This window comes from Perognathus longimembris, chromosome 12, assembly GCF_023159225.1.
Source record: "Perognathus longimembris pacificus isolate PPM17 chromosome 12, ASM2315922v1, whole genome shotgun sequence".
NCBI lineage: Eukaryota > Metazoa > Chordata > Mammalia > Rodentia > Heteromyidae > Perognathus > Perognathus longimembris.
The window spans coordinates 24,321,282-24,341,389 of NC_063172.1; the positions used below are offsets into that span (position 1 = coordinate 24,321,282).

The 20,108-nt window shown below is 33.8% G+C and overlaps 1 protein-coding gene across 7 annotated transcripts in view; it reads right to left on the reverse strand.

Annotated features, from left to right (window-relative positions):
- Nucleotides 1-20,108, reverse strand: part of Oxr1 (oxidation resistance 1) — a 274,194-nt gene that overhangs the window by 25,028 nt on the left and 229,058 nt on the right. For all 7 annotated transcript variants that reach the window (XM_048358825.1, XM_048358828.1, XM_048358831.1 and 4 more), the window contains 5 exons: nt 16,584-16,736; nt 13,759-13,943; nt 9,823-10,580; nt 4,411-4,579; nt 2,196-2,358 (listed from right to left, as the gene is read on the reverse strand). In XM_048358825.1, coding sequence (XP_048214782.1) covers nt 2,196-2,358; nt 4,411-4,579; nt 9,823-10,580; nt 13,759-13,943; nt 16,584-16,736 — 1,428 coding nt within the window. The remainder of the gene's footprint in view (nt 1-2,195; nt 2,359-4,410; nt 4,580-9,822; nt 10,581-13,758; nt 13,944-16,583; nt 16,737-20,108) is intronic.

Here is a 20,108-nt window from a genome sequence, read left to right on the forward strand (position 1 = left end):
TAGAATTTAAAAACCAAATTGAGTTATAACATAAAAGATTAATTACTGGAAGAATTGAGCTTTTGAACTCAAGACCTTCACCTGAGCCACACCTCTAGCCTTCTCTGCTTTAGGTTATTCTTCACTTTTTATCCTGGGTCGTCTATGACTGTGACCTTCCTACTAGTCTCCAACACAGCTGGGATTATAGATGTGAAATGGCATATACAAACTGCTTGATGAAATGCAATCTCACTAACTTTTTGCCTAAGCTAGATTTGAACTATAATCATCCAGTCACTGCCTCTGGAGTAATGAGCCACTCTGGTCAGATGACATACTAGATTATATGGCATAAAATATCTAGATTCTAAATGCATAAATTTAAATTATTAAAATTGAGAGCTCTAGAAGCTGAAATCAAACTAAAACTATGTAAGTACTTCCAATAAGTTTACATTTATGCTTAAGTAAATAATGAGGTTTGATTTACTGAGAAATTGTAAGTAATGTCAAATATCTAAAAGATAACACATTGTCTCACAAACTAAAAGTTGAATGGAACATACCATTTTATCCAAGCAGAGGAAAAAAGTGGGTAGTAATCTAAAGCAATTTTCTTTTCATACCAATCATTTAAAAAAAAAAAAAGAAAGAAAGAAAAACAAAGCTGAGTAGCAATGGCTCATGTCTGTAATCCTACCAACTCAGGAAGCTGAGATCTAAGGATCTCTATGAGCATTTTCCCTTTGGTACTGCCTGACATTTTGATAAACGGCAATTAGAAAACTTCCCTTTTCAAATAGACAAAAGCAACTCCATTAAAAACTAAAAAGTAACTTTTTCATAAACTGCCAAGTTCCATTCAAAGCAGTATCATTGCTATATACAATATATTCACAGACTTTCTTGGAAACCAGTAGAAATACCATACAGTATTTTGCTTTGGTCATTTTTTTTTTCCCAGTCCTGGGCCTTGGACTCAGGCCCTGAGCACTGTCCCTGGCTTCTTTTTGCTCAAGGCTAGCACTCTACCACTTGAGTCACACACAGCACCACTTCTGGCCGTTTTTTTCTGTATATGTGGTGCTAGGGAATTGAACCCAGGGCTTCAAGTATACAAGGCAAGCACTCTTGCCACTAGGCCATATTCCCAGCCCTGCTTTGATCATTTTTCATATCACTTATTGCCTCTGATATGTGCCCATGTTGTTGTTATAACAGTAGATGTTTCATCCCCTTATTATATTATTTGGAATTTCATTAGCATTCCAAAATTTATCTATTCTCATGATAATGGGTATTTAAGTCCCTTCCAATTTTAAGGTTTTTTAAAGCTGCTGGGAAGATTTATGATGTTGATTTAAGTATAAAGGCCTATAGTAAAAATGAAAGGTGTATGTAGTACACAAAAAGAGCTTAGACATGTTCAAAATCAAGACCACATTTTAAACAAAGACAAGACATGTATATAATCAATCATTATACATGTTATTTACATGCATGATGAATTCAATCACATAAATAATCACAAACTTTAACCAAACGAATAACAGAATTTGGTTGTATTTATTATCACATTTTAGCATCTGCTCTATATTTTCTAATATATTAAAAAGATTAATTCAGGCAACAACAACAAAAAGATATTGTCACCAAATATATTGTCACAAGCTTTTAAGACAAAGCACATAAAATGAGATAATCTAATATTAAAAGGTACATCTAAAATGAGTTGCAAAAAGCTTATTGGTATTAATTTGTCTATTTACGCAAGCTCATTAAATTTGAGCATATAAAATTTTATTGCATTACAAAATTAGTATCACCTTATTTCCCTAACATTATTATTACTAAATTCAAGTAAAAATGATGTTTATTAGTTCTGGAACTTGAAAAAGATTGCTAATTTTCCTTCATGTGTTATAGCTGCTGTACTTCTTTCATGTAAAAGATAACAGTATCATTTCCTTTTTGCCATAGCAGATTTTACTAAACTACATAAATATAAACAATAAGGCATTTTATTTCTGATTGATTGCTTTTCTAGTATTTAAGGGAAATGTAGAATGCCGAAGTATTAAAGTTACATCTAAGATTCATCCATAAACACACATGAACAAGGATACTTTGTACTTTCATGCAAAGATCACTTGAAGTGTAGGCTACTATAAAAGAAGAATAACTGAATGAAATGTTTGCATTTTTCTCCCTACCTCCCACTCTCTGGCTGCTGCTTGACTAGTAGAATCTTCATTTGTTTCAGATTCCTCCATCTTTTTTACTACAATGAATCCAGGTTCTCTGGTATACTCGCCAGTATCTTCAGCATAGATTTCTGGACTCCACTGAATGAAGAATGCATACAAGTGGTCTGTCCTGTAAGAACAAAGGGCCATTAATAGACCTCGTGTTTGTACCACCAGACAGAATTATACAGTGACATCAGTAAAATCAGTAAAATATCTGGATAAAACTAGAGCTTTTAAAACATATATAAAATAGACATGCTTTATATAAAAAGATAAAAGCCCACCGTCAGGTAAGTATTAACTTAGAAATGCTTTTGCTTACGTTCTGTCAAGTTGTTTAAAAATAATAATAATAAAGATTTTCCTTGATATGCACCAGTGACGGGAAAACAAATTGGGCCCACAGTTATGGCTTCATTCACACAATAATCTTGTGACTAAAATACAAGTTAACAACTGAAAGTTTGCTATTATAAAACTTAGACATTGCACAGCATTTTTTCAAACTGATAGAAATTTAATGTCCTTAATTTCTTACTGATATCAGAAAAACATTGAATTCTTGATTTAGGAATAGATGATCTTTCATAATCTCATTCTCTTTGTCTATGTTTTGTTAACTATAGAAAGCAATCATGTGTTGCATCTCTGATAAACATACTTAAAGTTAAAGCATACATTTAAAATTTTTACATTTTATTGGCTTCAAATAGTATGAATGATTGAAAACTGACTGTAAAACCCTCACAAAACACAACATAGTAATGGTTCTGGAAATAGTATACTCAAAACTAATGACCTGAAAAGTTGTTACTCATGACAGTTAATGTATTGAAGAGTTAATATTTTTTTCAGATAATTTGTCACTATCAACAGCCATTTCCATAAGCTGCACATGTATGATAAAGTTCAGAATCCCAACAATATTATTATAAAATAGGCATTAGCCAAGGTTCAAGTACAACCTTAAAATCAAAATTTGATGTAAAAGTTAAAATAAAACTAGTGAGAAAAACTAAAGTTTTATAATAGGTTTGACTAAATATTGTTATTTTCCATTACAGTCACTTCATGATCCCTGGCAAATTTGATTATCTTGCTCTACCCTTTTCAAATGTTCATGAATTAAGTACACTATAACCTATACTTTACTGTTAAAAACATTTTGTGGAAGGTACTCATACTGTTTTGTATATTTGGTAGAGGGAAAAGGAAGAATTTTATCATCATATCTTTGAAAGAAATAGTATTTAAGCCAACATATAATGTGTTTTCAAGAGGTACAGAAACACAAAATAATTCTAAGGGAATCAACTTTCATGTTATTGTTTACTCATAATAATCTGTATAAGTCCAAAGCATCTTGTAAGACCAAGGATAAGATATCTTTCTGAAGTAAAATGCCTTTTCTACTTTGCAAAATAAGGTAGGTCTTGAAGTATAAACAGACTTAGGTTGGCCCAAACTGGCACTGAAGTACAAAAAAATAAAAAATTAGGAATTAGAGAATGTATCTTTTCTTTCTTTCTTCCTTTTTTTTTGGGGGGGGGGGTGCTGGTTCTGAGGCTTGCAGTTAAGAGTCTGGGTGGTATCCCTGTCTGAACTTTTTTGACTTTTGCTTAAGGCTAGTGTTCTGCCACTTAAACCACGGCTCTACTTCTGGCTTTTTGGTGGTTTAGTCTCCCTGACAGGGCTGGCTTTGAACTGTGATCCTTAGAAGTCAGCCTCCTGAGAAGTTAGGAGCCACCAGAATCTGGCTGACAATATATCTTCTTCTATAACAGATTTTTGTTTCTATTTCATTCATCTACATTTTTTTTTGCAATGAACTATAAAGATGAGATTTAAAATGAGGCAAATACACAAAACAGGTATTCTGGTTTTGCTTCAGATGACAAAAATCACCTAAAAATAGGAACTAAATGATTTCAAATTAGATTTAACATTTGTATTTACATATTTATTAATTTATGATGTAGGGTCCAACCATGTATGTTAGGCTGGCCTTAAACTCAGCATCTTCCTGATTTAGCCTTTGAGGACTAGAATTACAGGATCATGTTGCTGTGCTCATTTAGTGTCTTCTTTTAATTGGAAATTGTATACTTTAAAGGATTTTACCACTAGTATTGATAAACAAGCTAATTTTAATTTAAGGATTTCAAAAGTTTTATTTTACCTTTCTTGTGGCACTGCAAACCAATATTCATGTTTTTTATCTCTTTGTGCATACTGCTGCATAGTAGCGCTTGCATGAGATACAAATGTTTTTCTCATTGGCTTTCCAACTCTGAGACATAAGAATTTATGTAATCGATGTCTTCTCTTTTCTTTTAAAAGGGAAGGACCTAAAAATGAGAAAGTATTTATTCAATCTTCATATATCATGCTTAAAAAATTTAGTTTTACTTCCAAATTGTAAGCACAGAACAAAAACTTATTTTACTATTACTCAGAATAGATTTAAGCAGCTTGCTTTTTTTTTCAAAGTCATGGAAACAGTAAGATTAAATAAAAAGAAACAAGTTAATAATCTGAAATCATGCCTCCAGAGAGCAGAAAACAATGTAAAAGCATCAGAAACTTTTAAATTAAACTTCTTTATAAAAGCTATGTTTAATTATATATACATATAACATTTCCTACATATTCTCTCAGTTTTAATGATATCAAATAAACTTGTTGAACTTTAAGGATTCATTTTACTATAGCTATACACAAAAACTTAATGAGGTTTATAAATGTTATATGTATTTTATATATATATGATAGCGTGATGTGGATAGTTATTATGTTTGAGTTATCTAACTCTTTCAACACCAGATGGTACAATAATTTCAGAATCTGACAATATGGTTGAGTTGGGGGATCTGGACATTAGCTTGCTAGGGCATCACACTGTGGAACAAACTGTACTTCTAGAGATGTGGGTATAGCCATTTTTTTTTTATGAATAATGCTGTGCAAAGTGGATATTACCTAGTCCCAGGATTCCTACCTAGTTAAAAGGTAGAATGCTTGCCATTCTTTCCACAGTTTGTCTACAGTTTTATATTTGTAACAAAGTTTTATTATGGTACACAGATCTAAAAACTTATTATTTCCCTATATAGAGTATCAAGTTATTTAAGATTACTTAGTTCTAATTTTACTTCTATAAAAAGGAAATAAAAAATAAATAATAACTCTAGAAATACCTACTTGAAAACCGATTTTTCTCCTCTCCTATTGTTTTAATAGTCTCTGTTATAAATGGATTATAACCTCAACACACCTATTAAAATTAGTCTACCATGTTACATATTTGTTTTTGTTGTTGTTGTTTTTTTGGGGTTTTTTTTGGCCAGTCCTGGGCCTTGGACTCATGGCCTGAGCGCTGTCCCTGGCTTCTTTTTGCTCAAGGCTAGCACTCTGCCACTTGAGCCACAGCGCCACTTCTGGCCGTTTTCTGTATATGTGGTGCTGGGGAATCGAACCCAGGGCCTCATGTATACGAGGCAAGCTCTCATGCCACTAGGCCATATCCCCAGCCCCATGTTACATATTTGAAGAGACTATATTCTTTTTTTCAAAGATTTCAAAATAGTAAAAGGCAGCTATCATATGCAATAACAGTCAAATATTCATAACAATTATTTACATTTAAAGCTTATGTCTTTATATGAATTGTAACAATACCTAAATAATATGGAGATGGTTGCATAAATTAAAACTATTATAAGCATATTTGGAAGTGACTAAGATATAAGAAAATCTTTATGATAAATGCTAAGTGATCAAAGCAAGACAAAACACTACATATAGCACAATAATGATACATTAAAAATAAGCTTGTATAGAGGTATATGAACAAAAATGTGTGACTATATATGTGCATGTATACTCATGTAAATGCATATATCCTCAAAAATGTATAAGACAAATAGGTTAACAGTGATTATATTTAGGTGAAAAATTCCAGACAATTTTTTCTTTTTTGTCTAGAAATTTTCCTTTTCTTAAACATTCTTTACTAAATGTTCATTCATTTAAAATAAAGAAAAGGTTACAGAAGAAAACAACTAGTCTTCCATAGAGCTTGCTTAGTGAAGATGTATCTTTTAATACTTAGTTAATATCCTCAGATATTCAGAATAACTAAGCTAGATGATGCAAAGAAAATTTAGTGTCTTATAAATGGAACCAAATATTTACACATTGCTGTTAGGAATATAAAGTACTATAGCCACTAAAAAAATTCAACTGAAGTTACAATATGATCCAGCAATTCCATTACTGTGTATATAACTAAAAAGTCTAAAAGGAGGGACCCAAACAGATATGTACCCAACAATTTTCACAGCAGTATTATTTATAGTAGCCAAAGTAAACCACTAACAACTATTATGTATCTACTTAGCAGTAGATACTACTCAAGTGTCCAGCAACAAATGAGTTGACAAACAGAATATGGTTTATACATACAATAGAATATTACCTCCACCACTTAAAAAAGGTAGGAAACACTTAACGCATGCTCTAACACAGATTAATGCTGAAGGTACCACATTAAGAACAGGCAAGACACACATACTCAAAAGCCAATTTGATATTCCACTTACATGAAGTACCTAAAGTCAAGAGTCAGAAAGTAAGATGGTGGTGGGCAAGGACTCTAGGAGGAAGACAATAGCATTCTATTGTTTAATAAGTACAAAGGTTCAATTTGGGAAGACGGAAAAAGTTCTAGAAAAGGATGTTGGGAATGGCTGCAAAACGGTATAATCATATCTAATGGCACTAAGTTATAAATTTAAAAATGTTTAAGGGCTGGGAATAAGGCTTAGACATAGAGTACTTGCTTAGCATGCATGAAACCCTGGGTTTGATGCCGCAGTACCCCATACAAAGAAAAAGCTGAAAGTGGCTGTGGAAGTGGTAAAGTCCCTTGAGCAAAAGAAGCTCAGGGACAGTGCCCAGGCCCTAAGAGCAAGCCGCAGAAGTGGCAAAAAGAAAATGGCTAAAATGGTAAATTTGATCTATATTTGGTCACTATTAAAAATAGTCAAGATAATAAATTTTACTTCATGAATATTTTGGCACAATTTTTTCAAGTTTTATTTTAAAATAAATTATTTTTTTCATTAAAAAGGCATATACAAAACTAGAAGTTAAACAATCATTTTGATTATAAACTAAAGACAAGAACTGAGTCCTCCAACCAGAAAGAATATCATACCATTTGTAAGAAAATAGAAAAAGTTATAAAAAATGGAAAAAATTGTAAGTGAAGTAATAAGCCAGACCAAAGAAACACAGTACCATAGATTCTCTCATCTGTGGTAGCTAGAATGTATCTGCAGATCTACAAATAAACACAATGGATAATAAAACAAACAAGCAAACAAACATGGGACGTGATAAATTATACCAGTCTCTAGGCATTCACAGTGAGACCAAACCACAATATTCTTAGGAGAGGTTCTCAAATGTGCAATACCTATGTGCACCTGATCATAAAACATTTTTTAAATAAACTCCAGAAAGTGGAAACAAGAAGGTGTTTCTTTGTTGATGTTTTTGTTTTCTTTTGACTTGTTTGTTTACTTATCTGTCTTTGGTGGGGTTAGGGGTGGCACAGAAATAGTGGGACAAAGTAAACAAATAAAGCAGTGATACTCATTAGACACTATGTTGAAAATGAAATATATAACTTGTGGGCAAAGACAGGAGGGAAAAACTGGGAGAGAGCGAAGAACATGGTGATACTGTTCAAAAGAAATGTACTTTATCTGACTTATGTAACTGTAACCCCTCTGTACTTCACCTTTTCTATAACAATACAGATGCTTGAAAATGAAAAAAGAAAGAAATTAATATGTACTTTTTCTTCTTTTTTGCCATTTCTGGGGCTTGAAGTCTGGGCCTGGGTACTGACCCTGAGCTTTTGAGCACAGTTCCACTTGCAGCTCTTTTGGTAGGTTAATAGAGACAGGAGTCTCAGAATATCCTGCCTGAGCATGCTTCGGACTGTGATCCTCAGATCTCAGCCTCCTGAGGAGCTAGGATCACAGGCTTGAGCCGTTGGTGGCCAGCTGGTACAGCCTATTCAATCCATAATGTGTTCAGCAAAAATGTAGTGTTCTAAAAATAACATGATGACTATAATTCTCATTAATAAATAGGATTTAAAAAAAAAAAAAAAAGGATCTAGCCTGGCACTGGTGCTCAAGCCTATAATCCTAGACACTCCTCAGAAGGCTAAGATGTGAGGATCGTGGTTTGAAACTAGCCAGGGCATGAAGAAAAAGGTGGAAGTGGTGCATGGTGCTGTGGCTGAAGTGGTAAAATACTAGCCTTCAGCAGCAGGAGCTCACAAATAGCACCCAAGCCCAGACAGAGTTCAAGACTCAGGATTGGCAATACATACATACATACATACAGAACTAAAAGGTGCAATTTTTATATATTGATTTCTAGTGTTGTTGTTTTTTTCTCAATCTGTCCTTGAGCCAGTTTGTGCTCAAGGCTAGCACCCTACCACTTAAGCCACACCACTACTTCTGTTTTTTGAGTAGTTATTTGTAGATAAGAGTTTCGTGGTGACTTTTCTGCCTCTGCTGGGTTCAAACGACAATCCTCAGATCTTAGCCTCCTAAGTACTAGGATAACAGGTGTGAGACACTGGCCTATAGCTTGAGTTCTCATTTTTAAAAGATAATGATGGAACTTTGGGATACTGAGGATTCTAGAGAAAGGTTAATACTCAATTTCACATTCTAAAGTAGATATGATTACAACCCTGGCAATGACAGATTACAATTAAAATTTGCATATGCGACAATAAAACAGTTATTACGATCTAAGAGAAAATGGGAAGAATCAAAGGTATCACACAATTTTGGGTGTACTTTTCGAACAAACTTTAAAAGAGAATGTGGTGTCATCAAGGGGCAATCACGCTCAGATTACAGTGTTTCACCTATAGCCTTGCCAGAGCTGGCATGACAGATGCGTGCTACCACCCCTGGCGTATTTGTAGATGGTTGGATTTTACTAACTTCTGCTCCAGCTGGCTTAGAACTATGAGCTCTCATTTATGAACATAAGCTACCACACTCATCCCCATTTATTTAAACTTAACTCCAAAGTTAGGTTTCTATATGGCACTCTTAGTACTCTGTTAAATAATAAATCAAGGCAGATGGTATGAAATATATAAGACTGTTATGGATACTTAAAATATCTTCACTTATTAAGTTTGGAACACTATGGAAGTGTCTAGATGTATGAATTCTATTTATGGAAAAGAGGTTTTCCTCATGAACTCTTTTTCAATTTGATGTGTTTGAAACTTTAGTTTCCAATGTGTGGTTTAGTATTTCATAGAAACAGAAATGGCAAACATTCAAAACATGAAACAAACAAACAGCATGTTTAAAACATGTCACAAAAAACGTTCTGCTATTTGTACATACATTTGTGGGATAAGAAAAGATAGTACACGCATCATTGTGCTGTCAGAATAACATCAAGTCAAGCTGGGCTAAGATTCAGCAGCTTTTGCTGGAGGGAAGACAAAATACAATGAGATGGGCTCCTTAACACTTACCATCCACATGTCCATCAGCAGAGGCAATTTTATGCTTAACTTCTTTTTGTGACACCTGTTGAATATTTTCCCTTTGCTGTTTAGTTTGTTGCATACTATGACTTTTCCAGAGTTTTCGTAACTCTTCTACCTCTGAGTCCTGTTTTTGCTCTTTTCCTTGTGTGCCTTTGTTAACAGTTTGCTTTTGATTAAATTCTGTGGTTTCTCCACAAGTTGTATTTTCTTTCCCCCCCTCCTCTTGGTGTAATGAATTCTCAGGATGAAAAGAATCCTGGCCTGAATGATCTTTTATTCTTGTGCTTTGTTCTTTAGGGTCTGCTGCCACTTGAGGGTTATCTGTAATCTCATCTTGTTTAGTGGCCATTTCAAGATTACTTAAATCAGTATCATGACATAAAGCCCCAACTTCATTTGCAGAATGTCCAACATTGGATTTTAAGTGACCAGGAGTACTAGCAGACACTGATTTGACTGTCAAACATTCTCCTTCCGTCTGACTGACAGTTTGCACAGATTCTGAAGATGCACCGGATGATTTATCTTGTCGCAGCTCATCCGACGAGATCAGTTCCTCTCGTATAGGAGAGAGTTCTGATTCTGTGAACACATCTTCAGAGAGAGACTCCTCAGTGCTTCTTGGAGCAGTGCTGGCACTATCATTACCTGCATCACGGACTCTTGCGTCTATTTCCTCAGTATTCATTCCTGTCACTTTCTTTGATTGGCAGAAATCCCTTCCTGATAACTGATCTATTTCTCTGTCATCAAACAAAATTAAAAATTATTAGACCTTAAATATTATAGTATTTTACTTTTCATAAACTGAATACTAAATATCACTGAAGTGACTTTTTAAGAAGAAAAGTATACATATTAACAATATACAAGTTTAATTTACTTATGAATAAAAATTTAATCATGTCAATGACTTAAGATTTAGGTAAGGTGTCCTTGTAGGTAATCTTGTATAATTTTAATCTAAAATTTACTCATTCATGAGATAGAGAAGATAAACAGAGAAATTTACAATTAAAAGTTTCAATCTCTTAAGAATATTATGATTTATTATATGTATATAGGCCATGCTTATTTATATGCAAATAGAAATTAAACAAAAATGTATGATTCTAATTCAAGGCTTAAAACCAACCTGAATGGAACACAGGCAAAAATATTTACAGGCAATCTTCAGGCTAACAAGAACACTTTCTTTGCGGGGGGGACGGGAGAAGGGGGCCTGTCGTGGGGCTTGAACTCAGGGCCTGGGTGCTGTCTGAGCTCTTTTGTTCAAGGTGTTAAATGCTCTACCACTTTGAGACACAGTGCCACTTCTGGTTTTTGAGTGGCTAATTGGAGATAAAGAGTCTCATGGACTTTGCTGCCCAGGCTGGCTTCAAATGGCAATCCTCAGACCTCAGCCTCCTGAGTAGCTAGGATTACAGGCGTGAATCACCAGTACTCAGTTTGTTAGGAACTCCTTTTTTTTTTTTTTTTGCCCAGTCCTGGGGCTTGGACTCAGGGCCTGAGCACTGTCCCTGGCTTCTTTTTGCTCAAGGCTAGCACTCTGCCACTTGAGCCACAGCACCGCTTCTGGCCGTTTTCTGTATATGTGGTGCTGGGGAATTGAACCCAGGGCCTGATGTATACAAGGCAAGCACTCTTGCCACTAGGCCATATCCCCTGCCCTATTAGGAACTCTTAATCCACATTTCAATCATTAAGGATATTTATTTATGTATACATTAATGTCTAAAAGTGATAGTTTATAGTTTAAATTCTGGAAAGAAAGAACTTAATTATCAATGCTAATAATTTAGAATGATGGTTATAAAAGTGTTTTGTAGAAACAGAAATTGTATAAATTCAGTAGAAAAAAGTATGCATATAGTTGAAGAATAATGTAAAAATAAGATGAAAAGTTGAAAGTCCAGTTCCTATCTCTGCCACTTTTGTACTTGATTCTTCTTTTAGGAAATGCAAGCATCTAATTTGATATTTCTTATATTATAGTGTCACCTACTGGTGCTTAACTTAAACTACATCCAGAGTTCTTGGATCTAGGCAAAGTTTTGAGAAATTTTACTTTACATTTAATGGAATTTTAAGACTCTTCTGTAAGAGATAAAGATTACAAACCAGGCAGGACATATATTGAAAAGTGCTATATATGGGAGAGTTAATATGCTCAAAGGTTAAACATTTATGCCACTGATGCTACTCACTGAAATCAACTTCCTAAGTAGTATAGGAGGAAAACCAAAACTTTAACATCTCTTTGCCACACATGACAAATACATCTACTACTTTATCTGATTTAGTTTTTTAAAGTTTTTATATAAGGGTCTGGGAATGTGGCTTAGTGGTAGAGTGCTTGCCTAGCATGCATGAAGCTTTGGATTATATCCCTCAGTGCCACATGTGCCAAAGTGCCAAAGTGGTGCTGTGGCTCAAGTGGTGGAGTGCTAGCCTTGAGCAAAAAGAAGTCAGAGACAGTGCCCAGGCCCTGAGTTCAAGCTCCTGGACTAGCAAAAAAAAAAGTTTTTATTTAATATATAAGGCAAGATTTAAGGATTTGTGGAGGAATAGAACATATATTTGGATAAAATGCATAACCTATCCATGTGAGACCCTAAATGATAGACTAGAGATCTGAAAACTAGAACATGATTGTGGAATAGTTTGATTGTTGACAGCGTGAGAATCTCAAACACCTAACAGAAATGGTACAGTAGAGCATCAGAAGCTTACCAGTGACCAACTACATACTCATAGATAACTATCCTCCTTGTCTTTCATCTTCATTTTTAAACCTGTGTCTCATCAACCTGCTATTTTCAATAATCTTCACTCTGAAACTGATTTTGAATAACCAATAAAGATAACTAGTTATACAGGATAATGATAGTTTCTAGGAATTACCTGTGTTTCTAAGATTTACCAAGCAAAACCAGTATCTATTGTAGGCAGAAGTTTTATTTTATCCAAGGTATCCTAGCAATTCATGTAATGTTCTTCCTTACAACACTGTAAACTACTTAGCCCAAGGGCTAATTGTAAAACAGCCAATCCCATCCCAGTGAGTAAACACAGTGACTATCAGTCTCAGTTAAAGTTAGTCCAGTTTCTTACTACTGCCAAAGTCATTAGTGGAAGGCAAGGAAACTTTCCTATTAAACATAAATCTTGGGGCTGGGAATATAGCCTAGTGGCAAGAGTGCCTGCCTCGGATACACGAGGCCCTAGGTTCGATTCCCCAGCACCACATATACAGAAAACGGCCAGAAGCGGCGCTGTGGCTCAAGTGGCAGAGTGCTAGCCTTGAGCGGGAAGAAGCCAGGGACAGTGCTCAGGCCCTGAGTCCAAGGCCCAGGACTGGCCAAAAAAAAAAAAAACATAAATCTTCCTTTGTACTTCTCTTCCTTCACAAAATATATTCTTATAGTATACTCTTAGAGTATACTTTTCCCCATTTGTTTTCATTGTGCTTTTCTCTGGCCACTAATTAACTGGTCAAGCATGAAACGTTCAAAGAATGTACCAAACCTGTAGTATCAGATAAATCAGTATAACGCAAGGCTAACCTTTCCTGTGAGTGCAACTTACATGTTTTCTGCATACTTTTCTAGGGGAGATGATGAATATAAACATATAAATTAGAAAATAAATAATGCTGTTCTCCTATAACAATGCCAGGCCCTAAGTCTCACAACTCTTCAGGCAGTTTTGTGGAAAAGTTATGTATTACATAATAGATATATAATATGCAATCATAAGTTAAATAAGTTCTACAGGCTACCTTTCAAATATCTACAAAATTAAAAATATAAATGTTAAATATCTCCTAAAAAGTAGCTAAACTGAAATTAGTTAAAAGGATTAGGCTAGAGTCAACTATTTAGATGGAAAAATAATTGCAAAGGAATAGAAATATCTTACACGGGTAAGGATTCTTTTATTTTGCTATCCAAAATTTCTTTGTACATTGCAGCTGACATCACCTCTTCCATTGGACACATGATGCCATATTCCTCACAGCCATTCTCTTGAACCAAAGGGTCACTTTTATGTGGGTCAAACATTATATTATTTGGTGTAACTAAAAGTACACCGCTGACTGTGCCCTAAAATGAGAAAACAAAACATTTCATCTTCAAATCTCCTAATTTCAAAAAGGATTCTAGCTAATTTCACTACTTTTATTACACAATCTATTTATTATACACTGTATTTTTTTAAAAAACTATGTCATTCTAATGAAAACATTTTTAATAAAAAGTGCTCTTCCAATATATTCTCTTCTTTAGCAGAGAAAGGATACGAAGACTATCATACTCCACAATCAAGTAAACTGGCCACTGGTGGCTCATGTTTATAATCTCTGCCAAAGACAATTTTGTCAGAAAAGTCCAAGAGATTCTATGTGCAACACAATTTGGGCTGGAAGTATAGCTCAAGTGTAGAGCACCAGGTGAGCAAGCAAACTGTGGAACCATGAAACCTTGAGTTCAAATCCCTGTACTAGCAAAATAACAATAATAATGAAAATCCAATCAAGTAAGTAGTTAAAACTTGCAAATCAGTATAATTACACATTATATTGGAAGAAACCTACAGTAAAGCAAGAATGCAAAGTCCTGCCATGGCATGGGCCGATATTTTACATGAATATGCATACATCTTCCTGTGTTTTTTCCTGACTATAGGTAGCAAATACAATTTTGTGAGTACATTGCAGAATCTATTCAACCAGACTCAGACAAGGGAAAGTTGGTAGGAAAAGAGATTTACTTAATTATTATAACTATGGTCAAGAACACATATAACACTGTAAAAAATAAAAGACTTACATAGTAAGCAGGGAGAGGGCAAATAAGAGACCAAGTTTGGACTTACAGATGAAAATTACAATGACTGAGACGAAAAATATTCTAGGTTAAATTGACAGAGTATACGTGGAAGGAAAAACAATAGTGAATATTAAGACTGCAACAACTGGAATGTCCAAAATGGAAAGAATATCAAGAAATATCAAGAAATTGTGAGATCATGTTAAGCAGCCAAAAATATGCACCGAGCTCTCAAAGATAAGAGAAGGGATTAGAGAAAAAAATACTTTCAGAAATATAGCCAAATATTTCCAAATTTGATATAAGATATAAACTCATACATTTAAGAAACTGAACAAACCAAAACACAATTCACTTTTTTCTCAAAAGAAGAAAATGTTACTTTCTTTTTTTTTTTAAGGAAATATCATTCAGGCCATCAACAGCCCCTATTTTGTTTGTCCTTATCCCTATGGAAACTATACGAGTTTTCTTCTTGAATGCTGTTAGGACTTCGTTTTAAAAACAAAGTAATGCGGATTTGACTTTTCCCAGTAAAGCAATTTCTACCCCCCTCCAATAAAAAGCATGAACTGTCCAAAATTAGTGAAAAACAGAACATTTTAAATGTAATAAAAGAAATGTGTTTTTACAAAACACACACACAAAAAAGCAAAACAAAAACCAGGTTTCTCTTCAGAACAATGCAAACTAGGAAACAGTAGTCTTTATAAAGTTATGAAAAGAAAAAGAAAACTTTGCTAACTGAATATATACCTACATTAACTTTCAAAAATAAAGAAAATGGCAAACTATATGAAAATATTTGCTTATGGGAAGATGTCCATCACATAAAACAATGAAGATAGCCTATATAACTATGAGAATGATTAAAATCTAAATCATGCTAACAAGATGTGTAACAAGAGGAATTCCTGCTGCCATGGGACACAAAACAGTATAAGCTCTTTGGGAGACAGATAGTTTCTTACTAAGTTAAACATAATTTGAACTTATCATTGGCAGTCATGCTTCTAAACAAGCTGAAAATTTACATGTATACAAAAGTTACAAAAATCTTTTATTCATTAAATACCAAAACTAAGAAATGACAAATATGCCTTTTAATAGAAGAAGATAAAAATACTAGCCACACAGTGGAATATTATTCAGCAATTAAGAGCAGTCTTAAACTTGTTAAGTGAAAGAAGCCTATCAGAAATCACAAAATTGTACTGTTTGATTCCAACTACATCATCCTCTGCAAAAAGCAGTTATATAGTAAAGAGATTATTAGTTACCACAAGTTCAGAAAGATAAAAGAAAAAAAAGGACAATAGGATGGCTATAACATAAGCTTATAAAGCAATGAAATAAATGATTCTTCTCAATACTGGTGGATGCTATTACGTTTTGTTTAGCCCTGAAGAATATATGAGCCAAAATTAAAATCGTGGACTACAGACTTCTATGTCTGAAACATTGAAAGAATATATCATTTGTTCACTGTACTGTAAATTAAAACAAGGTCCATAGGTAAAAGGAAAAATGACACTAGTTTGAAATCTGGATCCACACAGATGAATGAAAAATATAGAATATAATGAGTTAGAAAAATGTAACCGATTTTTCATTGCTTTTAAAATTATCTTAAGAATAACCATGCTAGGCAAGCACTCTACCACTAAGCCACATTCCCAGTCCCAGTAATGTGTTGGATTTTTTTACTATTTTTTTTCTGAAATAAGAGTAAATTAGTTGTGTCTTATTGCGATGAATTTATACCTATCTCATGTCTTTAACAATTGCAACAGGAACACCAGATGCTAAGCTATGAGCAAGGTCCATGATAACTCAAATAGTTATTACTAATACTGTTAAAATATTCAAATGTAAGACATGATTAAAAGTTTTCTCTAATGTTTCATTCAGTACCTTGCCACTGGTGACATATTTACAATTAATTTTTAGGAATTTCTCAGTAAATGCTTCTTCTTCTTCAGAAGTTGAAGATACAATTCTTGAAGGTCGAATTCCAGTAGCAGTGGATGAAGGAGTAGCCTCTTTTGGAAAAACTGCATCAGTATTCTTTCAAACAAAAACACAAACAGAAACATTGAAAAAAATGAAATAAAGTTAAAGAAAATAAACACATTATTAAAACCAAATGAGTAGCTATCCTCCTAAGTACTTTTTCCTTCTTACCACACTGTGGAGGCTAGCCAAAAAAAAGTTTAAAAGTTAATAGCTTCTGTTTTCATGATGAGTAAGGATCTCAAATATGATATAAACTTCATTTGTAGTCATTTTTGGTAGGTGGATGTATATATGAATTGTATATATTCAACTGTACATAGTTATCTAGAAAGCATTAACATCTACATCACTTATATCCCCACCCTCCATGCTCTCACTATGAATGCCTGGACTCCTGTGAATAAAACCACTTTTAATAAGCCAAATAAGCAACAGGTTTTGCAGGGAAGAAAAAGGTAAAGAGCTTGTCTATGGTATACAGATAGGTATATAACAAATGTATGGTATATACACACACACATATATGGCATATATATAATTATATATAAATATATAAACAAATATATGTGGTATATAGATAGGTATGTAACATATATTCACTGCAGGACTGCTTCAAATTTAAAGCTACAAGGAGTTTACAAGGAGATTATCAATACCATTCTACAAAGTATGAAGCCCATCTCACAGTTTAAACTTTTCTAGCACCACACACACACACACACACACACACACACACACACACACACACACACACACACACACACACACACACACACACACACCCCCAAGAAACATTCTCAAACAGGATTTAAAAGTAATTACATTTTTAAGAGTTATAGACTACTGCAAATCATATTTAGTAACAATTACTCTTCTCATTTTCTCATACAAATTAATAATTTTATTCATCTTGTTTTTGTTAGTTACTAAGATTATGTGTCACATATAAATTCATTAGGTGCAACTAATTAAATAGGTTGTCAATAATAATTTAAATGGAAATATATGAAATTCTGCTGTATTTGGTATATGGACCTTTGCATTTAATTTTTACTCAGACATAAGCAGTATCTACCACAACCACAAGTTTTAAGGATACTTAATGCTTATCCAAATTGCAAAACTTGCTAAATGATAGGATGAAACAGATGCAAATACAAATTGCCAAATGAACTGGGGAGCTTAAATACAGTAACACATGTTTTCTTTTTAATCTTCTACTAAATGATAGATGTCCCAAGGGGGAAAATAGCTGAAGTAGAGCCATCAGAAGGTGTAGCAAACAAGCAAAAAACAACAAATTCTTTTTATATCTTCTCAACTATTTCCAAACATTTGTTTCATTTTCTACTATAAACACTGTTACCTACTATGTAAACATAATATTCACATATATAAATATACATACATGCATTATTAAATGCTTTCTTTAAATGAATATATACACTCACTGAACATCATAATCTCTAAGGTTACCACAAATCTCAAATTCTTTAGATTTTACAATTATAGTTATAGGTATTTTCAATGTAATACTTTAAAAATATGTGTGTTGGTCTAGCAATTGCTCAAAGTAAAAGACAAAGAGACTCCTATCACAAAAAGTTGTTCAGACTTTATCAGACCTTACTACAGTAACTTCTAGAAATATTCGTAATTCAAAATACCAGTATCTACATAGCTGGCTTAAACTAGTGTGTACAGATACTGGTTCTTAATGCAGTGGTTTAGAAGCTGATTTGCAGGCTTTCCAATGTTTCTGTGTAATTTTGATTTGATCACCAGGGTAGGAAACCGGGCATTCAGGAAATCTATAAACTACTAGAAATATGGACTGGCAATTTCTGAGGTAAACCCACAGTAATAGGGCAAACAGACATTTAAAATCATACCAATATGAATTATTATATCTAATTTAAACATAATATCCTATTTCTAAGAATATTCATTATACTATAAGATATATTATACAAATATGAACAATTGAGGTATATAGACAGTTATATAGAAATATTATCTTAGAGCCTAGTAATGAATTCTTAGCAAGTTAGGTTCAAATAAAAGTTAAAAACTGAATGTTCAAAAGAATTCTATCTACTACAAACAATACTTGAAAAAGTGATGACTACTGTACTATGAAAAAGTTCAAGCCCCTGTCCATCTCTTATCTCATTCTCTGATCTATCCCCAAGTATAAAGAATTTATTCATATGATCAGTCAAATTAGATAATACTTTTGGACTATATTTGACAGTAGCTGAATTACTAAGTATTGAGTCACTAAGAAAGTCAGAGGACTTTCGTCATCTTTCAACCACTTGGAAAAATGAAGAAACATTTCCTCTGAGGGGAAAACCTAGCCATTTTCTCTTTTGAGTTTTTTATTTGACATTATGTCATCCAAGAACGTCAGTCAGGTGGTAGATAGACAGATATAGTTAAAAGTTGAACAGTCTTCTAGTCAGAAAAAAATACTACTGTTTACATAATTCCACTTTAGGATTAAGAACTCAAACTACATTATCCTACCACTGCCCAGTTTTCCTTTGTCATGTCCCTATATGCATACATCTCTGAAAGCTTTAGCAAAATGATATAGCTATGCTCAAAACATTTCTGAGCCTACTGCTGGTGGCTCCCACTTATAATCCTACCTACTTAGGAGGCTGAGACCTGAAGATGACAGTTCAAAACCAGATCAAACAGAAAAGTCCATGAAACTCCATCTCCAAAATAACCAGCAAAACAAACAAACAAATATTCTGTAACAAGTACTTAAATGCTGCTTTTGATGAAAAGCACTGATTCCTTGCTTAGGTCCACAAATTCATTGACAGCAGGAAAAAACATAGGCATCCTTGCTTCCAGTTTGTATCTCTGTCCTATGCTCTGAGCCATTCTGTCTTATAGTTCCTTTGTCACCATCTTGGAATCCAGGAGAGACAGGACTGATGGATAAACTTTATGTGATAGGCACAGTGCTACTCTCTGCCAGAAAGCAATTATTCTTATTATAATAAGACCCTACCTGCCAACCTGAGACAAGGAGCTACCCAACTACCCACCTATGTCCCACCTAAGACGATCTATAGCTTTGTGATCACAGCTGTGATTGGGACTGTTTAATGCCTAGCAATGTTTCTGCTCCCAATACCTCTTCTGTTTAAACTTAAAACAAATTATTGCTGGGGAAGATGAAGGAAATGTTATGTTGCCTCTTTTCTCTAACCTCCAGCATTATTTACTTGTCCCATTACTAACACATTAGGGCAAATGGCCAGACGCAACACCTATGGAACCCAAGGATTTGAGCCTGGAGCCTAAAAATCCTATCATAATTCTTTTGTCAATGTATCTATCATTAAATCTGACTTCTATTCTTATCAATAATGGTAACAAATACAATGCAGATTAAGGATCCCT